This window comes from Platalea leucorodia (genome assembly GCF_965183815.1).
Source record: "Platalea leucorodia genome assembly, chromosome: 1".
NCBI lineage: Eukaryota > Metazoa > Chordata > Aves > Pelecaniformes > Threskiornithidae > Platalea > Platalea leucorodia.
In genome coordinates this window covers 147,531,271-147,554,950 of record NC_138823.1, presented here as the reverse complement: position 1 = coordinate 147,554,950, position 23,680 = coordinate 147,531,271, and the positions used below count along the sequence as shown (strand labels likewise).

Here is a 23,680-nt window from a genome sequence, read left to right as displayed (position 1 = left end):
TTGGATAGTAAATCCTCTGTCCTCACACAGGCAAAACCTAAGTTTCCCTCCTTGTTTTGGCTCCAGCACTAGCTCCACAAGTGCAACTGCTCCAGACACACACACAAAAGATTTCTGGCGGAAATACCTAAATAGAAAATGATTAATGCTATAAAGTCTTACACTGAGGGGGTTTTATAACACTTCAACTTGAGCAGCTGGAGGTTTTTCATCATATTGATATTTTGTAATTTTCTTTTTGTGGAAAGCAAAATTTCCTAAATAAATGCTGCAGTTTATCTCTTGACTTATATGGGGGGAAAAGGTATTTTAAATAGCTGCAAGAAACTCTTCTCATATTACTCAAAGTAAATGGTTAGAAAGCCACTTACCCCCAGTTGCCACAGTAATTTCACGTAGAAAATGGCCATAAAATGGAAAATCAAAGGACAGGTTCACTCTCTGAAAGGAACAACACCAGAAAATAAAATCGATATTGTGCAGAAAGGTAAGAGAAAACAAAATGAACAGTGCCTCACTTCAAACATCTGTTTCATTGCTTTTTATTTTTCACTGGAGCCTTGCTATTCTTAATTTGGAACTGCCAATAGATAACTGGAAACAATTCTGTGTAGCACTTAAACACCTGAAAGCAGTGGATCTTCATAACTGAAGACATTAGAAAATAAAATACATCACCAGACATTATAAATCTCTCATAAAGAATGAAATTAATAAAGATTTGTAGAGTTTTACCTAAAAAAAAAAAAAGTGTTGCTTTAGCCTCTTTCTTAAGAGGAACCATCAATATTTATGGCCTTAGCGATACCTAAGTTTTACATGATGTCCACTCCCTTGGCTGCAGGTAGTTTGCTCCTCTGCCAGATGCTTCTTCAGATTCAAGTGCTCTCCCTGACATCCTACAGCTACCTGGGTCCTTATCTGATGAAGGCTGGTCACTGGAAGGCAATTCCTCCATCAGACCCGTGTGACACTAGTTCCCAAACCTCCCTATACTGTTAACTAGGAGCTGAAATGATTTATAAAGAAATATTCAACAGAAGTATTAACAAACTCTATTTAAGGTACTTACTGCAAAATAAAAAGAGGAAGAAAAAAATCTTTTTTTCCCCCTGTCAGCCTACAGGTGACTATCCTCTATCAGCTGAATTCACAGCAGAGAACTGTAATTTGGAGAACAGACTCTTCTCCTCATCTAAGCTCTCCATAAATCACCATTCAAATCCAAACTAATTTTCCCTCTCTGCCTATGGCACTTTCCTTTCCCATCTATTCCACTCCTTTCCCAAAGCTCACTGATTATTGTCACCACCCATAATCATCACCTGGTGCGCTACCTGGTTAAACTCTGAACAAACTGGTAGTCATGACAGAAAGGAGTGCTGAAATCTCAGTAAGGTCTTTTCACTGTTTAAATGTAATACCCAATAAAAAACACATAACTTCCATAATGGCCCAAAGTCCACATAGGAACTGGATATGCAGCCCATTATTATTTGTTATTTAGGAGGAGTTACTACAGTAAAAATTGGTGTGCAGATGGATTGTTGGTGACTGTCCCTCAACCCTAACCTTCGATGTCTCCACTTAAGAAAGGGCAACAGCCCATACATTTAAAAAAAGAAAATAAAAGGGGGGGGGGGGGGGGGGAGGGAAGCGCATTTTGTCTTTATTTTCCCTGCCATTACTTCTATCCTGTGTTGATTATTTTCAAAATATGAGTATTTCTTTTCTCAGGAAGAATTATATTTACATCCACCAGAAATGTTTAAAGAATTATTTAGCATGAAATTAACATCTGAAGATTTACAGTAACCTTAAATTAGACTTTCCTTCCACTTAAGTGGAAGACAGAATTTTGACAGGATTTATTAGCACCTTTTTTCTTATTTTTAATTAGAATGCAGAATTCACTTGCATTGTGTTAATTGGACTGAGTAGGTTCTAATGACCTTTTCAGTATATACATAAATATGGATATACAACTGAACAACTCTAATCAAAATGGCATATGCAAAAGACAGCTCATGAATTAACTTAAAAAAATGATTTTTTTTTTCCCATGTTCTAAAGTTTTCACTGCTGAGGTGTATGCTATGTTTATGTATGTGTTCCATTTAAATTATGTCCTTGCTCTACCAAACACTGTTAAAACCATCAATTTTCTGATCAAACCTTCCCTCTTTTCTTTATACAATATTGTTCATTTTACCTATTAGCATTAACTTTCTGAATAACACAGGAAGTATTAAACTGCTTCAAAAGACAACTATGCCTCCTTAACAGTCTTCTTAAATTGCTATAATATAAATATTAGTATGAAGATGTTTGCAATAAAGAAGTTTGAACCTATGCCCACTCAAGCCAAATATAGATCACCCGTTGACTTCAATCAATAAGTGATGCCTGTCTTTCTTACTTTTTCCTGCAGAAGCAAAACCAACTGACAGCTTTTGGTAACTCTTAGGATTACATACTTCCAAATAAAGGAAAACACACAAATTCAGTGTAAAATTTTTAGCATTCAAAGAATCCCTGATATTATTAGAAAAATTCATTAATACTTCACATATAATAATTTAACTCCTTGTTCTACTGTTAAATTGGAGAATAAATCTTTAGAAATTATCAGCATTTAAATCACCAAGTCACAGAAAGATGTGCAAAATGCACTTTTAAAAAGAGTAATGGCAAAGTTTATCTCTATGGAAGAGAAGGGAAGAGATTGCTGCTTAGTTATGTATGATCTGCTCAGAATATATGACTCTACAGTTGTTATACAGTTATAGAAAACACATCTCTCTCTTAAATAACATCGTTGTGTAGTACACACGGGTGTTGTTTGCTTGGACACATACAAGAAATCAATTATAGACCCATAAATAAAATATAAAGCCTTACAGGATGACTCACTGGTGCTTTTTCATCCTTCAGGAGGGACATAAAACAAATATCTGAAAAAGAGGTCTTTAAAACAGCATGTAGACATGGCTGCAGCCACTCGAGTTCACAGTCCAAGATATTTGGGTAAGTATGAGATGGATATCAATGTGCTAAACTGGGACCACAGTCTTCTCTGCTAGAGCTGGCAGAAAGACAGAGTGGGCACCTGACATTCAGCAGAAAAGTCTTAAACCACTTGTTTTGGGGAGAAGCTGTTGAAGCCCTCATGCTGCTAAGCTCCCCTCTGCCATGCTGAATGGTCCTCCACACTGATCCCACACCCAGACCAAAAGCATTTTTTCATTTTAAACCTCTGGTTCAATAACTTCAACAATGCCTCCCCCCTTGGAATTGACAGTTTTAGGTGTATAATCTCAGGGATCCAACTGGAAACAAAAGTGCTTAGAACAAAGGCGTAGAAGGGTGTCATCTTCACTAATCATTAAACAACAGGTTAAAATTTCTCAAAGGAATTTCATTAATGTTTAGGTCCCAAGCCTCCTAAATTACTTTTATTAGGGAAAGATATTTTACCTTATATAGGTATTTTTAATTCCTTTATTCTATTTTTTGTGTGTTTCCTTTCTCTCCCTCAACACTGAGCACCAGGATCCCAGATGAAGAAGGCAAGGCAGACAATACAGGTTCTCACTTCTAGGTACCCTTGAGGTTTTTTTCTAATTAGAAACAAATTGTGTTAAGAAAATAGCTGATACAGTGTTTTATTAAATCTACCCCAAAGATATATAACTGCCTGAACCCTCTGCATTTGCATTACCCTTGTCTCCTTACAGTCTTTTTGGCTATGAGGAGTATATTTTATGTATTGGACTCTCTGTTAGTCACATGTAGTGGATTTATCACCCCACTCTGCTTTTTGTATTCTGAGCTAAATACCACAGTATTTCTTGCTGCCTCTTACATTCCTCTGAGCCAGTCACCTGGCTGGTGCCAGGGAGATAACAGATAAACAGAGAGAAAAGATGAATTAAACTTGGCTTTTCTCTCAGCTTTAAAACCGTTAAACACACCTGCATCTTTAAAAACTGTACAACTTTTAAATAAGGTATTAACTAGATTTTGTTTTTAAACTGGCAAAACCCAAGGACTTTTTGTTGGAGCTAAGTTGGCGGATGGATGAAACGTGAATTTCATGAACCACAATTCCAATTTGTAATTTTCTGTATTTAATTTGTGCCAGTATTGGCTCTTCTATGTATGCAGTTTCCAGCCACAAGTGAGACCTGAGAATACAATCTATAAAACATGCAGCATTCAATTTCACTTCTAAGCATGTAAGCCCATTATTTTCATACTCATTTTACCAGGCAGCATGATCACAATAAGTTAAAAAAGACTGGTATTTACACTCTGTGATATTTATTTGTTGACACCCTGAAATTGTGATCCCATCTATCACTTCTGTTACTATATGACATTCTCATGAGTTTTATCAGTTCTCCCAAAAGAAAAAAATAAGTGTGACACCTTGTACAAAATGGAAGTGCAAACACAGATATACTCCATGAGAGACTTAAACTTCAGCAACTTAATCGTGAACTCAGTTCAGTTGCTATTGAAGTTAATGGTAAAATTCCCTCCGACTTCAGCAACAAAACTAGTTTATTGTTTGATAGTTTGTGATCCTTAAAAACAGAGGCGCATTTTAAATATATCTGTAAAGGCATCTCTGAAGGACTGTTATAGCAGGTGCAAAAAGGCAATTTGGAATCATTTGATAGCAACTCTGTACAGACTTTCATAGTTTAACTAAAATTCAAAGATAAAACTCCAAACAGTAATCACAATACTTAGTAATACTACTGTGTTGGTCACTGGTGAAAAATATCCATGTCAGTCAAAGAAGAAAAAAGGTATAATAACTTACTGCTGCTTGCCGATGGGTATTGGAAAGGATCCCATGAATCTTCACTTTGTCTTTCTCCATTTGGTCTATATTGACCCACAAATCCCGGCTGGTAGAATCATATGGACCATACGTCCTTGAAGTATAATAATTATGATCTGTATCCTCCTGTAAGGGGGAAAAAAACCACAGCAGATACAGATTAGAGTGGAAGTTGCACCTTAGTTTTATATAAAACTCACCCTTGAAATACTGAGTCCTGTTGCTTCTGGGAGCAGCAGAAAAGACTACACTGCAAGTCAAAAATGAAGAAAAAAAGCATGAATTGTGAATGTGTTGCAGAGGACAGCTCTGCTCCTAACCACAAGCAGTCAGCAAGGCAAACAGTTACCTCATGCAATCATCTTATATAGAATCATAGAATCATTAAGGTTGGAAAGGACCCTTAAGATCATCGAGTCCAACCATTAACCTAGCACTGCCAAGTCCACCACTAAACCATGTCCTCAAGCACCACATCTACCCTTCTTTTAAATACCTCCAGGGATGGAGACTCAACCACTTCCCTGGGCAGCCTGTTCCAGTGCCTGACTACCCTTTCGGTGAAGAAGTTTTTCCTAATATCCAACCTAAACCTCCCCCGGCACAGCTTGAGGCCATTTCCTCTTGTCCTATCACTTGTTACTTGGGAGAAGAGACTGACCCCCCCCACCTCACTACAACCTCCTTTCAGGTAGTTGTTGAGAGCAATAAGGTCTCCCCTCAGCCTCCTCTTCTCCAGGCTAAACAACCCCAGTTCCCTCAGCCGCTCCTCATAAGACTTGTGCTCTAGACCCTTCACCAACTTCATTGCCCTTCTTTGGACATGCTCCAGCACCTCGATGTCCTTCTTGTAGTGAGGGGCCCAAAACTGAACACAGTACTCGAGGTGCGGCCTCACCAGTGCTGAGTACAGGGGCACTATCACCTCCCTGGTGGTGCTGGCCACACTATTCCTCATACAAGCCAGGATGCCATTGGCCCTCTTGGCCACCTGGGCACACGGCTGGCTCATGTTCAGCTGGCTGTCAAACAACACCCCCAGGTCCTTTTCTGCCAAGCAGCTCTCCAGCCACTCTTCCCCAAGCCTGCAGCATTGCACGGGGTTGTTGTGACCCAAGTGCAGGACCCGGCACTTAGCCTCGTTGAATCTCACACAACTGGCCTCAGCCCATCGATCCAGCCTGCCCAGGTCCCTCTGTAGGGCCTTCCTACCCTCCAGCAGATCAATGCTCCCACCCAACTTGGTGTCATCTGCAAACTTACTAAGGGTGCCCTCAATCCCCTCATCCAGATCGTCGATAAAGATATTAAACAGGACTGGCTCCAATACTGGCCCTTGGGGAACACCACTCATGACTGGCTGCCAACTGGATTTGACTCCATTCACTACCACTCTCTGGGCTTGGCCATCCAGCCAGTTTTTTACCCAGTGCAGAGTGCACTTATCCAAGCTGTGAACAGCCAGCTTCTCCAGGAGAATGCTGTGGGAGACAGTGTCAAAGGCCTTACTAAAGTACAGGTAGACAACATCCACAGCCTTCCCCTCATCCACTAAGCGGGTCACCTTGTCATAGAAGGAGATCGGGTTGGTCAAGCAGGATCTTCCCTTCATGAACCCATGCTGGCTGGGCCTGATCCCCCGGTTGTCCCACACGTGCCGTGTAATGGCACTCAAGATGATCTGCTCCATGACCTTCCCTGGCACTGAGGTCAGGCTGACAGGCCTGTAGTTCCCTAGATCCTCCTTCCAACCCTTCTTGCAGATATTATGATTATAATGTTCACTATCCCCAGATCCCAATCATACAGTCCCTGTAACCACATCAGTGAAATCTATGGCAAAATGTTTGATGGCTTTCAAAGCAAGAGTGCCAGTAAGTTCCTGTAACAATGGCCAAGCTCTAACAAAGCTATGAGCAATACTCACAGCTAACATCTTAAAAAAAAAAGTATTTTGTAACATTTCTAAACATAATTTACCAGAATACCCTTCATAAGAACATAAAAAAAATCCTAATAGCTACAGGCTTACAATGCTATTTCATTCTATATCTCCAAAAGATTGTTTTACTGTACATTTGCCACTCAGAGAGAGACAAATACATATATATTTGTGGAAGAAAGCTTCCTAGTTCTCGTGGTCTTTAAAATTACAGTAGTTGCTGTCATGCTCACGTCACAGCAAATTCAGAGATAAAATACATGAACCCTACATGCACCATGGGAGATTGTGCTAGTGGTCCATCAAATCCTGCGGTTTGCAGATATCCAATTCCACAAGCAAGTGTATGGTTCAGAAGATAGTCAAAGTCTTGGCAATACCTGCTTATTTCAATGACAAAGCTGAGACCCTAACACTCAAAATATTCTGTATGCCACTCAACCTCACTGCAATCAGTTTACACTTAAAATCATATGCATTTAGCACAGTAAAAAAAGTAAAATTTTGAAATCTTATTGCATGGTAAATGTTTAAAAACTTAAGTATAGGAAATTCCAAAATTTCTGTCAAGGTTGGTAGCTGTGGTGGTCTGTACCTTCCTAAAAGATATCCAAGACTGTGAAAGGGAAAAAAAAAAGGTGCATGGTCTGAGGTGAGAGATGAAATGTATTCCCAAATTCCTAGTCTTCCTTAACTTGTCCCAAGCTATTGTAACCATAAAATATTTAAATCAACAGCATTGCCAGCTTTCTGTTGAATAGCCACAAGCAATACTGTAAAAGTAGGACATGCTGGTATTTCTCAGTTCCTTCCTCCTTCCCTTCTCCTCTGTGCCAAAGCAAAATAGATAAAGCCTCACTGACAGTATTTGAAACTTAGAAAATAAACAGTGGCATAGAAAATGGAAGAGGTGGACTTAGAATTTAGAATTAGCCCTGATGATGGAGAAGTTCCTCTCCTGCAGCACCTCCTATACCCAGCAAGCAGTGCGGAAGTACCCTCACATCACGTCATGCTGCCATGCAGACCTGACACCCCCTCCCCATGCACCCCAGAAACACCCCAGAAAATACACAACCCATTCCTACTGATGTGGTCCCGAGTTGAAGATATACTTGGCGAGGGCTTATATTCTAGATGGAACTGTTCATTTTCTAGGTTAAATATATTGACGATAAATTCTGTTTCAGCTGGATTTCATCCTACATTAATAACCATTACTGATGCATTTTACTTAAGCTGTTGCAGATATAATCAGGTTATTTTCTCCCTGATGTTTTCTCTATCTTTTGCTGTACTTTATGTGCCAGGATGTACTTGCCCAGTAAATCTCAGTGACGCTTTTGAAGCAACTTCTAACAACTTCAGCAGCTCTAGTTTAGTCACACAAGTAAACATAATTAAAACTATACTGTCAGGAAGATGACAAAAGCCAGCCATCTTACCCAATTCTTTTCTTCTTTAATGGTCAACAGAAACAGTTATTACTGTCATGTATATAATGGAGATAGAGTAAATTAAAAGGTTTTGACAACAAAGATATAATTTCCCAGTCTAATTTATCATTCTGACAGAATTTCCATAGAAATTAAAAGTCACAGTTAAGGTATCACAAAGCCTCAAGGAAAGAGCTCTGAGAGACAAAGAAGAAGAAATAATGACAAAAATAGCTTGTTTCAGATAAACATGCAATACTTAAACTATAGTTAAAACCATGCAGAGTTTTTGCATTTCCAGTTTTTCATAACTAATAAAGCTATTCCAGTTAATTACTAGTAGCTAAGCCACTACCTTCCCAACTAGAAGGCTTTAACACTGAGCCTAGTTGGTTGCTCTGTAAGAATGCTTTAAATGGTATCTTGATCCATGCTTGAAGCAGACTCATCATACATCTCGTAAATCAAGCACTTAAATTTTAGCCTTCAGCTCAAGAATTTTGTCAGTGTGTGAGGAATTACTCATGTATAAACAACTATCAAATTTTATGTAAAAAAAAAAAAGTCTCATTTACTGTTTTAATGCAAGTTAAATAACCTTGGATTCTTCTGGAGGGAAACAAATTCATTTCTACTTGGATGACAGAAAGAAAACAGAACTCCTCTTGCTCTTGGAAAAGCTTTATAACTTTCATGCAGATGTATTTTATGAATGTACCATTAAATATTTCTCTCTCACATCCTAATTTTTTTAATCCTATCTATAAATTTACAATATGACTACAAAAAGGAACACACAGCCAACTACTAAAGTTGACTGAAGCAGCTTGGGACCTCTTAGTAAGGTTAGGATCCATGCATGTATTCCAAGTCCCTGTCTTCATACTTTTTAACGTGCATTACCATGGAAATGAAATTGTTGGAGTCTTCCATAAATTTACCACCTGTAGAGAAACATTTTATTGGTAGAAATAGATACCTATGAGTTTTCATTCTGACAGAGCTCTTTATGGGCTTTGGTTGATTGCACCTGCTTCATAATACATTCCATCCCCTACAGGTACTATATGCATAAGAAGATGGAAAAACGATTCAGAAATTATGCTGAATTTCCAGGTAAACTACTGAACTAAGAAAATAATTGTCATATGACACACAGATGTAGAGTTCTGCAGATAGGTACAATTTATACATAAATACAAGTATGAAGAGAAACAAACTTTACAGTATCTTTTAATGATGTAGAAACATGTTACCAAATGAAAGAACACGCAGATAAAGCAGAGGACATACCCATTACTACTTCAAGAAAATTTTACTTTTTTCTTTGTTTTCCAGGTATTTTGGGGATATGAGAGTTATTTCCCATTGCTTCTCTAGATGTACAGTCCTGTACAAATACTGCATATATATGAAGTAGGAAGCACCTCTCTTCTATTGAGAAATACAGCTTTTAAGCAAAGGATTTTTCCAGAGATTTTTTGCACCAGCTATGAGGATTACTGTTGGCAACCTCTGTGAGTATAAAGGCAATATTTATTAGAACCTTTCTTATAACTCTTCCCTTTTGGGGAAATAAGTTATTTTTTTACCCGAGGCAATCCTCGATGCCGAGTTGCCATCTTATCATAGACTGTAAAGAAAATTAATTTCTTACAGTTTTCATGAGGGATATTGTCTAATGACACCTTGAATATATTCTCATACTTCTCCACCTACACTGAATTTTCTCAGGAGTGCTAAACGCATACACTATTCATGAAAGCTCAGCAGAACTGAAGATTAAGCCTTCTTTAAATTCTTGGTGTTCAGTATTTGTCAAATTCAATGACTGAACATCCATTCCATATGTTACAAATACAGATACTCCCAAATACAACCCAAACATCACATACCCATTTCCTCAATAACTGCTGTCCCTTAACAGATTAAGGCTTCAGATGTGCGAAGCGAGCTGTTGCAATCAAGGTAGTATGATGTAACTAGGTGTGATATTTAAAAGTAACAACTACATTATGCCTCTGAAATACTTTCAAATTACTAACTGGGATTCTGGCAAAAGATGTACATGAAAATAGTACTGAAACAGACATGAAACAATCAAGTTCCCTCTCAATAAAATAAGGCATCACAATTCAACGATGACGCAATCCCATATGAAAGCATGAGACTTTACAAGTTTAATTCTCTTCCTGTCACATTTTTCCTTTAACAGAAATCGAAAGGTACTGTAAACCTCTAGGAGACAGATGATATTATCGGACAAGATTTAGGTTAAGAATAAGAGCCTCTGTTGAATCCAACTGCAGGAATATTTTGCTTTTAAATACTGTATCCAATTGGATCCAAACCACAGAGGTTACTGAACAAAAAGTTTTGCCATATATAATATATATCTGTAAGGCTATAACTGAAACAAACTAGTAACGTCAACGAGAGAAAAAGCAGCTGGCATCCAGGAATGAGCTCTACTGTTGCACAATAGTATACTGCACAGAAACTTTTAGTTTCTCTGTAGTTGAAAGGAGAAAGACATTCACAAAGCAAATCATAGATCAGCCAGCCAGATGGCAGTTACATTTCGGTAGCTTAAGTTTTGGTTGCCTTCTCCCAGTCCTGGGAAACTGTGACATGACCAATTAAAACTAACTAACTAAATCAATTATCCAAGACTCCTTATCTTCAAATATCTGTGATTAAGTGTCATGAATTATTGCCAGCTGCAATAGAAGACAATTATACTGCAATGTAATTTGATAACTGTTGTCCCTTTAAATATTCTATTTATTGAAATTGCGTTTTCAGACTTCCATTGAGACAACACCACAACGAACAAACTCTGAAGCCATAAAGGATATGAAGTTAGACTTTATAGATGCCTAATTTTATCACTCTAAAAGGAAGTTCTGGTATCCGATTTTTAATAAAACACATTAATAAATTACCTAAATATTTCTGAAATCACAGACTAGGCATATTTTTAAATTAACTGAAAGCGCTGCTGGTATTTGCCCCAAAAATTAGTGCTGAGGAAATTCATCGCCAAATACTAAGTTCAGAAAGTCATCTTTAACTCTGAATATACTATGAGCATTTATAGATGAACAGCCTATGAAATTCATGAGACAATTATGCTTTCTAAAAGCTGCATTTGTAGAATAAAATGGAAACACGGGAAGGAGAAAACAGGCAATTATATATTTAAAAATAGACTACTTTATAGGGAGAAAGCAAAGGTAATAATAAAATACTTCTTGGGAAATTTAGAGGAAGAAAATGAGCCAGCAATTAAAAATATTTCCCTAATGAAGAGAAGCAGTTCTGGGAATTAATTTTGCAGAGGAAAAAAGAACAGCCTTTCTATTAAAATAAGCTGGCAACAAGATGGCCCCCCACACATACAACAAAACCAGCTTTCTTGAAACTGTACTCTTACCCAATCTCACAATGTTTGTTACTTTCTTACTGTATCTCTGCCTACCCTGTCAGTAAAATACAGCCAAAATTGACTTCTGAATTGTTTCAGATTTTTGTTAGAAAATTGTTCTTAGATTTCTGAACATTATTAGTACCCACCAGTTAAAAACAGCACAGGAGAGGAGAACAGAAACGACAATTCATGTAGGACTTGAGCTAGGCTCTGCATTGCAGCTGACAGAAAGCCTTTTCCAGCCAGCACATGTTTGGACACTGAGAAGGGGTGGGAGAGACACATGGTCACAATCTGTGTTACCAGGGCAGAGGAAGCATGTGTGTATGGTGTTGCGATTTAATTTCCTAGCTTATTTACTTTTTCTTTAGGTAGGCGCTGAATGAGGCAGGGGTGGTTGGCAAGGATACATGGAGAATATCCCCAATCTAACAACCGTTAGCAGAGGAGAGGAGAGAGTATGAGAAAAGATCATCTATCCTGAGATGGGGTCCTCATGGGAAGATTAAGGCCAGAGAAAATGGGAAAAGAGACACTTTGCATGCTGGTGTTGTGTAACTGCATTTTAATACAGAGTACTGTAGTTATAAGCATAGCATAGCAGTGTTACAATGCAATTTTACAGTTTTCTAGGATCTGATAATCACAGAACCCTGAGGAATGTTTAATTTGAACTGGCCTCTCAAAACGTAAAAGCTCTAATTTCAGTAGATAAGCTACATGCGAACTACCACACGAGAGTCTTGCAGAGGATATATATATAGTGTCTGCTACTTAGGAAGCCTTATTGTTATGAGTGGTTCTCTGATGCTCAGAAGTACGAATTTGATTTCATAAGTGCTTTGTATCAAGGATAAACTCTCTGCTGTTCAATTTCTTAACAAAAGCATTTGTTCTGTATGAATCTCTACTGAGGAAACATACAATTTACAAAACTGCCTCACTGCTTTCACAATGACAAAGCTATAATCTGTTCTTCTGGGTTCTTTTGTTGTGTGTTTTTTTTTGTTGTTGTTGTTTTTTTTTTAATATCTGATGTGGGAAGAACTTAGGAAATATATATAGTTATGGACATAACGTACATATTCCACATCAACAGTCAGCAGTAACCTGAAGACAGCCTGCAAATGTCACTGTTGATTATATAAACCTTAGCAAAATCCATTTTGAACAGCTAATATCATGCCTAATGAATTAGGGGTACCCAATCTAATAAAAGAGGAAATCCTTTGTCTGCCTACACTGGGATTAAGAACTTCATCTCACACTATGTTCTCCAAGAAGAGGCTACACGATTGCTCTGCAGAGTCCTAAAAGTCTGTTGTGTACATGCAGAAGTCCTCAAACTCAGGTTTTCACTAGGGCCAGTATGGAAGTCACTTTGCCCAGAATCTCACAGATTTACATCTGGAGGTTGTTATTGTAAACACTAAATGATGTCATCAGCTGGGATGAAACAAAAGCATTTAGCTCACAGCTCTCACCCCTCTGTACATGCAAGGCTTTATACAGCTCTACAACATCTTAAATTCCCAGGTTTTTAAACTGCACTTTTCTGGGCACTTGACAGCACCTATAATGGAGAGTCACACACGCTGACAGACCGTCTGGCAGAGAAGGATGCCATAAACCTGTTATTAATCCAAAAAGCCGTTTAGTCTTTCCGGCTTTGTGAAAAGTCAATGTGGAGCCGCTGCCTTTTTCATGATATTCAGCTGCTTTTGAAAGGAAGCTTCCCTCTTGGGGACTGCTATAAAACTGTCAGCCTATTTAGGGGTCATTACAGCAGTCTTATAAAGCGTCTTGGACTGTCTTGTCATAAGAGGCAAGCTTCAAAAGAGCAAAAGTCTCTGCAATGCCTTACTTAAGAGAGGAAAAAAGCCAAATCACCAAGTCACTCAAAAACCAATTACAGTAGGGAAATATTTATTATGCAGTTTTGTTCCTGATTTGCTGGAGCGGGAGTTTGAGAAATGACATTCTCAAAATAAGCCTTTATTAACTGCTCTGTAGCATCCTCTCCACTAAAAGAAAATAATAGGAACCATTGCAATAAAATGACCATGAAAACACCTAGCAGCAATTTGATTTTGATGTAATTATGAAACGTTATAGAGTTTATTTTCTCATTTTTGGATATGTATAAATGACTGAAGTGTTCATAAAACCAAAACTCTAAAAATGATCGTAAACATAAAAAACTAACTGCAAGGCCTAGACTACAGGGCACCAGTGGTTATGACCCCATGTCTGTTACCAGCCCCATTCTTGGGGGCTCATGGCTCCAGATAATGCCATGAATAATTACATTTTTGTCAAGTTAGCTTTTAAAGATTTAGTATTTTAGCCCTTTAAAGATTCACTTCTTCTGTGGAATATAACCAACAACGTATTTCTGAAAGTATACACATTTATGTACTTACAGCCACACTTGGGCAATTTTTTTGCCCTTGCCCCCAAGATAAATAATAAGCTCAGTTTAATATTAGTCCCTTTTTTTTTTTTTTTTTTTTTCTTTTAAATCCAGGTATTAGAGCAACTTTAAACTCTCCGTAGCCTGTTTCTTCCTCTGGTGCATATTCAGAAGCTGGGATGGGTAATTCATCCTTGTTTCCCAGTCTGTAGCCCTTCTCTATTGGAAGACACAAGAAGAAAACAGAGCAACCAAGACCCAGCAGCCCGGAGGCCTCACATGAGGAGGGAAGATGGCAAATCTAAATCGGGATGAAAAGTGTTACAGATCTGGAGGACCGAATTAATGTTAGCAGGCGTAGTTTCTAGCAGCCTCTGCACTCACTGGTATGTGCCGTATAGTTCCTGAGCAGTTAATATTGTGTCTTACGGATCCATCAGGGCTCACAGCTGAAATCGTAGGGCAGTCAGTTGTAAGAACACATACAACTGATATTAACTTGGTACAGGCAGGAACACAACTTTATTAATGCAGTAGCTTTTTACCTGTAGGGATAAAGCCTAATTTGAGGCTTTTAATGGTGTCCTATGTTCACCTCATTCAGCACCAGTCTTTGCCAAAGCTGTGCTGTTCAGCGTATAGCCAGACAGCAGCATGCTCATCACAGAGCCTGAGCATTAAAGGACAAACTGAATCAGCATGGCTTCTCTGGAGAACACTCAGTTTAAACAGATTGCAAACAAAACTGATAGTCTATTTAACCAGAGCACTTTCTAGTTTAGCTCTCATGTACAATATGCTTGAATCTTTAGTTACTAAAACATAGGAGTGGCTGAAATCCACAATCAATATGCAAAATTTCAAAATTATCATTCATGTCTTAGAGGGATAAGATAGTGATGATTAAAGTGGTTAAGCTGTAGCCCTGATTTCTACTGCTCTTTGGAAAGCTTGCTCTTTGCTTTGAAAAAAGTATGCATTTTGCTTAGTTCACATGTGTTTTTCTATATACATATGTAACAGCAATTCAGTCAGGATATTCTATACAAGAATACTGAAAAGAATGCTACGTACAATTTTAACAAACTGTCCTCACCAGCCACATTTCTTAAGGACTTGTCACAGAAATGCTGCTTTACCTGATCTTGCAGCCACGCTCAAAAAAAAAAAAAAAAGTCCCTTGAGAGGTCTCTAATGTAAGTGCCACAACTATAAGATATCCTATTTAATCAAGATGCTTGATGATGTACCTGTTGGCTAGACAGGTGCTCCCAAGTCACTCCCTTGGCATAACGTCAGGCTCCAAACAAGCTTTCTGCAGGATCTGCACTCTTGCTCTTTTCAGGGGGGATACTCTGAGCACTTAGCATCTTGATCTTGTCTGAGTAACTGCAAAATAATAACCTTCCTCTGCTGTCTCTGAAAAGCACTACTGCTTTCAAGTTAACGCAGCATCCAGTTGATCCAATATTCTCAAATATTTCAAAATTATACTAACACATGATTTTCTTTTTGATAGATGTTATTTTTTTTTGTGTGTATAATTTCCAACTCTATGTTGCTCTTTAAGAGTAGAGTGATTCAAATTGAAAAAGTTTTATAAATGTTTATTTCCATCTTTGGCTTTCAGCTAAATGCAGGACACTAGAATATAAAACACAAGGTGCTACAGAATTACTTTTTATTTGAAGGGTGTCTTTTCACAATTTCAAGTAAAAAAAGTAATGGCAAACATGTATATCCCCTCTGAGCACTGAAAAACAGAGAAAGATAAAGACATGAGATTTTATTTGCATTCCAAATCTATCTTCTTTTTTGTGGGGTTCTGGGGAGTGAGGCAGACTCAACATTTTGACCCTGACTAGAAACAAGCCATTATTATTTTGCTTGATATAATTTGTTCTTGGTATATCTGTTAAAAAAAAAAAATCTTAGCCTTTTCACTTCAGATTTAGATAAACAAATAGGTAGCTGAGCAGGGTGGTATTCGGTTTGCAGGTTAGACACTTCAGTGCAGCTGTCTGCATAAGAGTTAGGTCTCTAAGCTCTCATTATCAGAACCACAGACCTAGTAAATGATGTCAATGAAGGTTTGTCAGCTCAGCAAGCTTTCAGGTGCACTTCAGAGCAAACTGAATATCCTCCTTGACTACACTGCCTGTACTGACCATGGATGAGATGCCTAAGCATAGGAGGAACCCAGGGCCATTTGAGACTTGCAGATATGATCCAGGACCTACAGCAGACCCCTGTCCTACAGGAGGAGCAACAGATCATTCAGTATAACCACAGTGCCTAAAACCTAGACCATTCAGTATAACCACAGTGCGTAAAATGATACCAGATACCTATAGCTAGGCAACTGAATTTCACCTTAAATTTCCATCATTTATGATAGGATAGTTTACCTCACATGCCAGAACTTGCACATAGTTCATCTACTTAGGTATCCAAACTGGGGAGCTGAATTTCACCTCCAATTTCAATATTAACTACAACTAAAGAAGAAAACCACCTCTACAGACTCCAGCCTTTCATAAATGCCACAGTAGCCAAGTATTTTAAATTAATTCATATACGTTATTAGAGCAGTATACAGATGTGTACCACCCTTTATTGAGCGTTTATGTAAGTAACAAACTTCTGCACTGTATTTAAGAAATTACTTTGATTTCCAAGGTGAAGGAGTAATACGCCTGACATGTACCATGAAGATAATACTAACATAAGGAAGTCAACATTTATACGCTGTTAACAACTGATAGCATCAAATGTTCTATTTCCATTTTTACTGTAGAAAAAAAACCCGAACAACCCTTTTTCTCACTCATGTTAATTAACTGTAGTCCAGCTGTATAGCACATGAATTAATTATTCCTGAGAATTTTCATTATGTTGAAAAAGTTGTTATTTCAGTCAACTACATAGTCATCAATTCTACAACTTTAAGAACCGGGGTTTCAATTTCAATAAGGACATTCGGGGCACTTGCTTATAACTATGGAAGGAAGATGTCACAAGCATTCTCACCAAACTTCCAATAAACCACTGTGCCAGCCAGTCAGCTATACCCCCAAATGAGCACCCACCAGGCTGCTAATGTGTGGAAGCCACAACTTGGCCCAGTCCTGGATATGCCTAACTTCAGTGGCAGCACTTTGGAGCCCCATTATGCTTGTTCTAGCACTAGAAGGCACTTTTCCTCTCATACACCAGGAAAGAGGCATCCACACTTTACCTGAGGCAGAAGAACCTGAGAAAGCTGCTTGTTTTGCTGTCAGTACTGGAACAAAAGGGACCTCTGAGAGATCATGGCATTTTATCCCTCATGGCATTTTACTGCTCCACCTGTATGAGATCAGACAGATAGGATTTCCATCTGCAGTTTCTCCCCCTTTCTACTTCTTTTGTTGCTAAGGCTACAGAAAGAATACTCTAAGAGAGTTATGCTTTCATTTTTTTAAAAATTTTAATAGGAATTCTTGAAAAGTCATGCAGCTTGATACAAATGCATGAAGCGGACCTCCAGTAACCCTGTCACACCTCTTTACTTCTGTTAAATCTTGTGCCGCTAAAAAGTCTGGTGAATTTGTGAAAGCTTGCTGTTCTTTTAGTTTTTCTCCTCGTTATTCACACTGCAATTTTTTGCAGACTGTCCATTGCCAATTTTGTGTTCTAGAAATAAATATACTGTTTTCTTACTGATGGTTTGTGAAAAGCTAGACATGCTGCACATGAATGCATACCAGTGTTACAGAAGAAAGAAAACAAAACAAAAAAATCTGTTATTTTCATTACTTATTGATTTCTATTCTGTGTATGAAATACTACAGCTATTAAAAGTGTTTCATCAGCATTTTCTTCAGCAGTTGATAGCATTTAGCTGGCATTTTTGGAAGGACAAATGCACATTTTACAAATGGAACTTTCTTAACTCTGATCCCCCTCTTGATATGAATTTCAAGCTTTGGCCCCATTTATTATTCTCTTTGAAAAGTCTGTGTAACTCACACAATCACAGTGAAGACAGGCCATTGACTTCCTGATAGATGCTGAAAGCTCTCAAGTTATAATTACTAAATTTACACACAGTCAAAGGAAGTGCCTGACCAAATCTGAAACAATGTACCCGTCTGCTTACATGCCAAGTTGTTACTGTTTTGGGATAACAGATAATTGACTCTCCCATATTACAAAAACATGAAAGATTTTCAGAGTGGCACAGAGTAATCCATCAATGTCAGCAGGATTCCTACAGCTTTGAAAATCTATCCCTAAGGATGGGTGTTGTCCAAACTGGAATTATGTGGCTTAGTGTAACAACTTTTTACTTACCTACCCAAATTCCCCTGCACTAACAACTCAGTAACGTATTCACCCTCAGGCCCTGCTCCAAACCAGCTACGTACAACTTGCTGTGTGCTATTAAATTAGCTAGGGCTGTTTGTTTTGCATGGGTTTAAATGAGCATCATCCTCTGCTTTTTCATGACTGGATCAATACAAGTCTCCTCCATGAGGACACTGCAGGGTGAACATGATTAGGAGGGTCAGAAAGAAAGTGGCTGGAAAGAAGAGACCTTCCCAGTCTTCATGGCCACACTAATAGTCAGCTTTCACCAGCTGAATCTGTTTTCAGCCAACTTCTGCAAGCAAGGGTTGAAGCATGTATGACTGAAATAATTAATTCAGAAAGAAAGTACAAGGTCTATTGTTGATACCGCTCATAGCTCTTTTCAGTCATTGAGTTCAGTGATTCTGGAATAATTGTGATGGTCTTTAGGAACTTGGAGATGAAGAGGGATATGGAAATGTAAAATCGTCAAGAAAATTCAAAGGCAAATTCCATTAAATTCTGAATCCCCTGTCTCCTTCCTTGCTATAAAAATTTATTATCATCAACATGTTGAATTAAATCCCTTGTGTGCCAACATAGCTAAGCATGTGGAAATGAACTCGGGACTACCACAGAGAACTGTGAATTCCCTTACTCAGGAGTGGGAAAACTTGTTTTTAATTCCCCCCTCCCGCCCCAAGTTTAAAAGACACAGAATGAATCTCACCTCCGGTCTTCGCCTTTTTCTTTTTCAGCTATATCTGAGTTATTAGTAGAACCATCACCCCTTGAGTTTAGATTGAGAATAATGAAACGTTGACAAGCTCTTTGCTACAACACTTCTTGCAGAGCTGGTAATGAATTCAGCCCAGCTGAAGACTGTAGTAAGACCCAGTGCAAGTGTCGAGATTACCTTGATTTAAGTAAGCAATTAATAAATTCAATACAAAAAGATATATAAGGCTTTTGTCTAGTTTACCATTTTGCAACTTAAAACCTGAAAGAAAACAAGACAGTGATATATCAGTGTGCTGGCCAGCTAGAAAGTGTGACATCACTGGTGGAAAACTCAGCTGGACAAGTGGAAAAAAGTGAGTAAATTAATGATTGTCCCAGATTCTAATTCTAGTTGCAAGTGACATAGTGCTTCGTGTGATTTAGTAAGAATAGAGCACTAATGACTGGTGCTGCTTCCAAATCAATTCACTTTCTGGCTCTTCTTTATAGCTATTAAAAATAATCAGTTAAGTATGGGATTTAGCAATAATTTACAGAAATTTTAATTTGACTTAGGATGTCATCTGAAGCAGCTTGTTTTTTGAGAAAGATCAAATACTTTCCCTAACATCACATGAAGAAATAAGGAACATTTTTTTCCCTTTACTCCATTTGAAAAAAGGAGACTTGATTTTTCTGAAAATAAATTACATTCTCCATCTCTATCATCTCCAAAGTAACAAGGTAATTTTCTAAGCAAAAATCTTGAAAAGTGTGAATAAAAACATTTTAAAATAGCAATAACAGCCTTTTCAGAAAGGAGTGTAATAGAAGTCATGTAGAAACACAGCAAGAAAATCCTATACATCTTAGCCTTCAATTACTATATCATTTAACAGCAAATTTTAGCTCTCTTACCAAAAAAAAAAAAAAAAAAAAAAAATCACATCTAAATATTCTGCTACATAGAAAAGCAAAAGATGTATCCATGATGGTTTCAGTGCAACTCCAGCATATCCCAAGACAGTACATCCTAAATCTCTGTTGTAACTTTCAAGCTGCTAACTATGAAAACAATAATATGACATTTAAATTAATTTAGTGAGTGGATACCAATAAGAGCACAAGAACAGCTGTGCTCTCTTAGGCCAAACATCCTTTTAGTCTGGTCCCCAGAACTGACTGGGAATGATGCCTAGGAAGAGTAAAGGACCCAGGGCAAACAGTGGTAATTCCCCATTTTTTCTAGGTTCTAGTGATCTGCTCTTCAGGAACTCCCTTTGTGTTTAATAATCCTTGACAAATTTCTATTCCATGAATTTGTCTAATTTTGTAAGTTTTGGCATCTGCAACATTCAGTGTCAATGAGCTCCAGAGCTTTCACAGTTTAATGACGTGCAGTGGAGAGGAATCATATGGGATGCTTGTTTAATCCTCTAGAATGTTATGGAAACAAGAGAGCTGTGAACAGCACACATCCAAACAGAGACTTCTGGGCTTAAGTTACACTGGCTTAAAATCAGCAAGACAACTTTGTTTTAAATACAACTGAACATGAAACGGTCTAAAGCAACATAAGATAAGGTCTGAAATGGCAGAGAACCTGATGTAATACTACCTTCAACCGTAAAAACACATTTTTTAGTCACAGTGGGTTTAGCCCTGGAAATGTCAGTTAAGCTTCAACTATACTAAATGACCAAAGGTTAATCAAAGATTGAGAAAAATACTTGCAAGCCTACAGGAGGAGCCCAAATTTTCCCTCCCTCTCTTGAATTAATCCTTTAAATACACCCCAAAAATCACATGATGTAGTAATTATTAACTGTGAACAAGAAACAACTATACTTCCCTAAAATTAAAAATAAGTATGAATGCAACTTTTATTATGATAAAGATTTTGCAAGTAGACCAGGTAAGCTGCAGCTATGTAATTAAATCAGTTAAAGTGGATTTCTTCACTCAGAACTTAAAACGATCTTAGAACAAAAATTGCCGTTTCCCTTGTTTTAGGCAAGAGCTCAATATTATTTCAGCTCAATAAGATAGTTTATGATCTGTCCCCAAAATGAAGCAACATTAGAAAGCAGGTATAAAAGATAAAACTGATTGTCTCTTTATTTTTTTTAGTTTTTTTTTTTTTCATGGCTTTTTGCAAATACAGATTTCAGAACTGAAGTACTGCTCTTTTGCTCTCTAATGAATCAGCCAACTCCAGTGAAAAATCTATATTCTACAAAGCTTCATTCCTCCTCAGTTATATGTCAAATACTTTAATTCAAATAAAAACTAAAAACCTAAAATCTGGTTAAACCTTTGTACTGAATATGCATTACTTTGATACTTTATACTCCACATTAAAATGTGACTATGCATTAAAAAAGGATTTCATCATGATGCAGAGATCAACAGCATCCCTGATTTTCTTACACTGAATTAGTATATCAAAAATGTTGTCTATGGAATTCACTCTTGCATTGCTGAGGACCACCAAAAGGGAAAGGAAGATACGAACACTATTTAAAAAAAATATTTGAACTATAAATTCAAAAGCTAAACAAGCTGGCAACTCTACACAGATAATTAAAGGTTCTAAGAGATGGCAAGTCAGAAAACAGAATTTAGAAGTAAAACGTGTCTCTCTCATAGCTTGGGATGAGGAAAGAGAACAGAAATACTCATTAAACTTATATGATAATAAGGATTTTTTTCTTAAATGCAGAACATTCTTAGTAACTTAGAGGGACTGTGGTTTCAGAATACGGTGTTAGTAACACTGCTCTTTATTTCTAAGTCCTTCAGATGCAACTGGCATTAAAGCATTGGGATGAGATGGCAAGGAAGAAAAAAAAAAAAAAAAAAAGAAAAAACAGAACAAAACAGAGGCAGGCTTGGCCAAATTGACAGCTCAGTATGTGACTGATATTGCTTAGTTTTGAGGTTTCGATTATGCATGGACAAGTTTTTCCACTTTTAATACAGCTCATTAGAGCAGTAATCACAGGACTGCCTTATCGTTTGTCCAGCTGAGTGAAATTTAATCTTAACCATTATTTTTTTCCCTTGCTCAGAGTTACAGTAAGAACACAGCAGTGGGCACGCTGACACTGCTGTCAGCAGCTGAGAGTAATTGCTCTCAAATCCCAAGGGCTGTAAAACTCAATCTCTACTGTTGTTTTTGCCAGTTAGAATCAGACATCTCCACTTCCATGAGTGACTGGGACTGATAAGGGAGAAGCCTTCTTCTGGGCAGAAACTCTGGGAGAAAATGCAAAATTCAGCAAAAGGTTGTTGCCAGTAGGAAATCCACCCGTGGTGTTCCGATAGGGGCAAGACGCTTTCTGGATGTAAAGAACAGGAATTGCTAAAATTTACATTTCAAACAACACCTAGAGAAACTAAAGAAAGGAGAGAAAAGGAAAGAAGAGTGTCTTCAGTTAGCAATGACTCTATTTTGGTTAAAAGCAATATACAGCAGGAGATACCAGTGAGATCCACAGGAATAAATGAATCACTTCACTACCTAAAAAATAAATTTGCTTGCACTGAAATAGCCACAATTTTCTATGCTCACAAGTACTATGTTGGGAGGAGTGGAGAAAGTAAGATACAGTCAAGTTTGATTTGACTTAGCATGCTCAGCATGCTGTTTCTTACTTGGAACTGAATCTTTTCCTGTCATGCAGTTGCAATCGTTCATTCTGTTCTAAGACTTCATATAAAATATTATGTTTTTCTCACTCTTTTCATGGTGCAAAGCAATAAAACCTTACTGTTAGCATGGCTGCACTCAAGCTCAAGCCTGACTATGATTTAATCTATTATTTTATTGCTGGATTTCATTTTGATATTGGAAGTTTGTGAAAGACTCTTGTTTTGATGTAGTATCTCTATACAGTGGCAACAAATTCAAAAGTAATTCACATGTCCCAAAGTTATTTTGGAAAGTTTGTCATCTTCTGTTAATGCCAGTGCAAGCTATATATTAGGGACTGCGCCATTTCAATTTCTCTGTATTTTACTTTTCAGTGTTGTACTGTTCACTGAGACTTAAGCAGTCACAAGGACCAGGGACAGAGAATGGTGAAACAAAGGACCTAGCAAGTTGCCTAGAAATCTTCTATAAAGCCTGCAGCTGGAGCTGCTTTACAGAAGATCTGGGATAAAGAGACAAAAATTATAAATACAAAAGGAGAATCACCTCTGTACAGAGCTCTACACAGCCATAATCACAGGATCTCACTTGAAAAATTACACACATTTCAAACTATGGAAAAATTATTATGCAACATCTGTATAATGCACAATTCTATATTAATGCATTATTAAGCCGTGTTCAGTGGCCATGCCTACATTAGCAAGCACTGTGGCAGAACAGGAATGCATTTGTGGATACTGTAGTGGCAGATATGGGAGACCCAACATCCATACTAGATGTGTTTCGGGGATCAGTTCCTTTTCCAGTAAATGCAAAAGAGCAACAGGCAACAAGAACGTCTGCTACCTGCCTTCATTACCTTTACGGCTACAGCGCTTTGGGGATCAACAGAAGGGT

General features: G+C 37.7%; 1 protein-coding gene across 1 annotated transcript in view; it reads right to left on the bottom strand.

Moving 5' to 3' along the window:
- Positions 1-23,680, bottom strand: part of PLXDC2 (plexin domain containing 2) — a gene marked incomplete at its 5' end in the record, with an annotated part of 277,865 nt that overhangs the window by 122,418 nt on the left and 131,767 nt on the right. The window contains 2 exons of the mRNA XM_082309994.1: positions 372-441; positions 4,832-4,978. Coding sequence (XP_082166120.1) covers positions 372-441; positions 4,832-4,978 — 217 coding nt within the window. The remainder of the gene's footprint in view (positions 1-371; positions 442-4,831; positions 4,979-23,680) is intronic.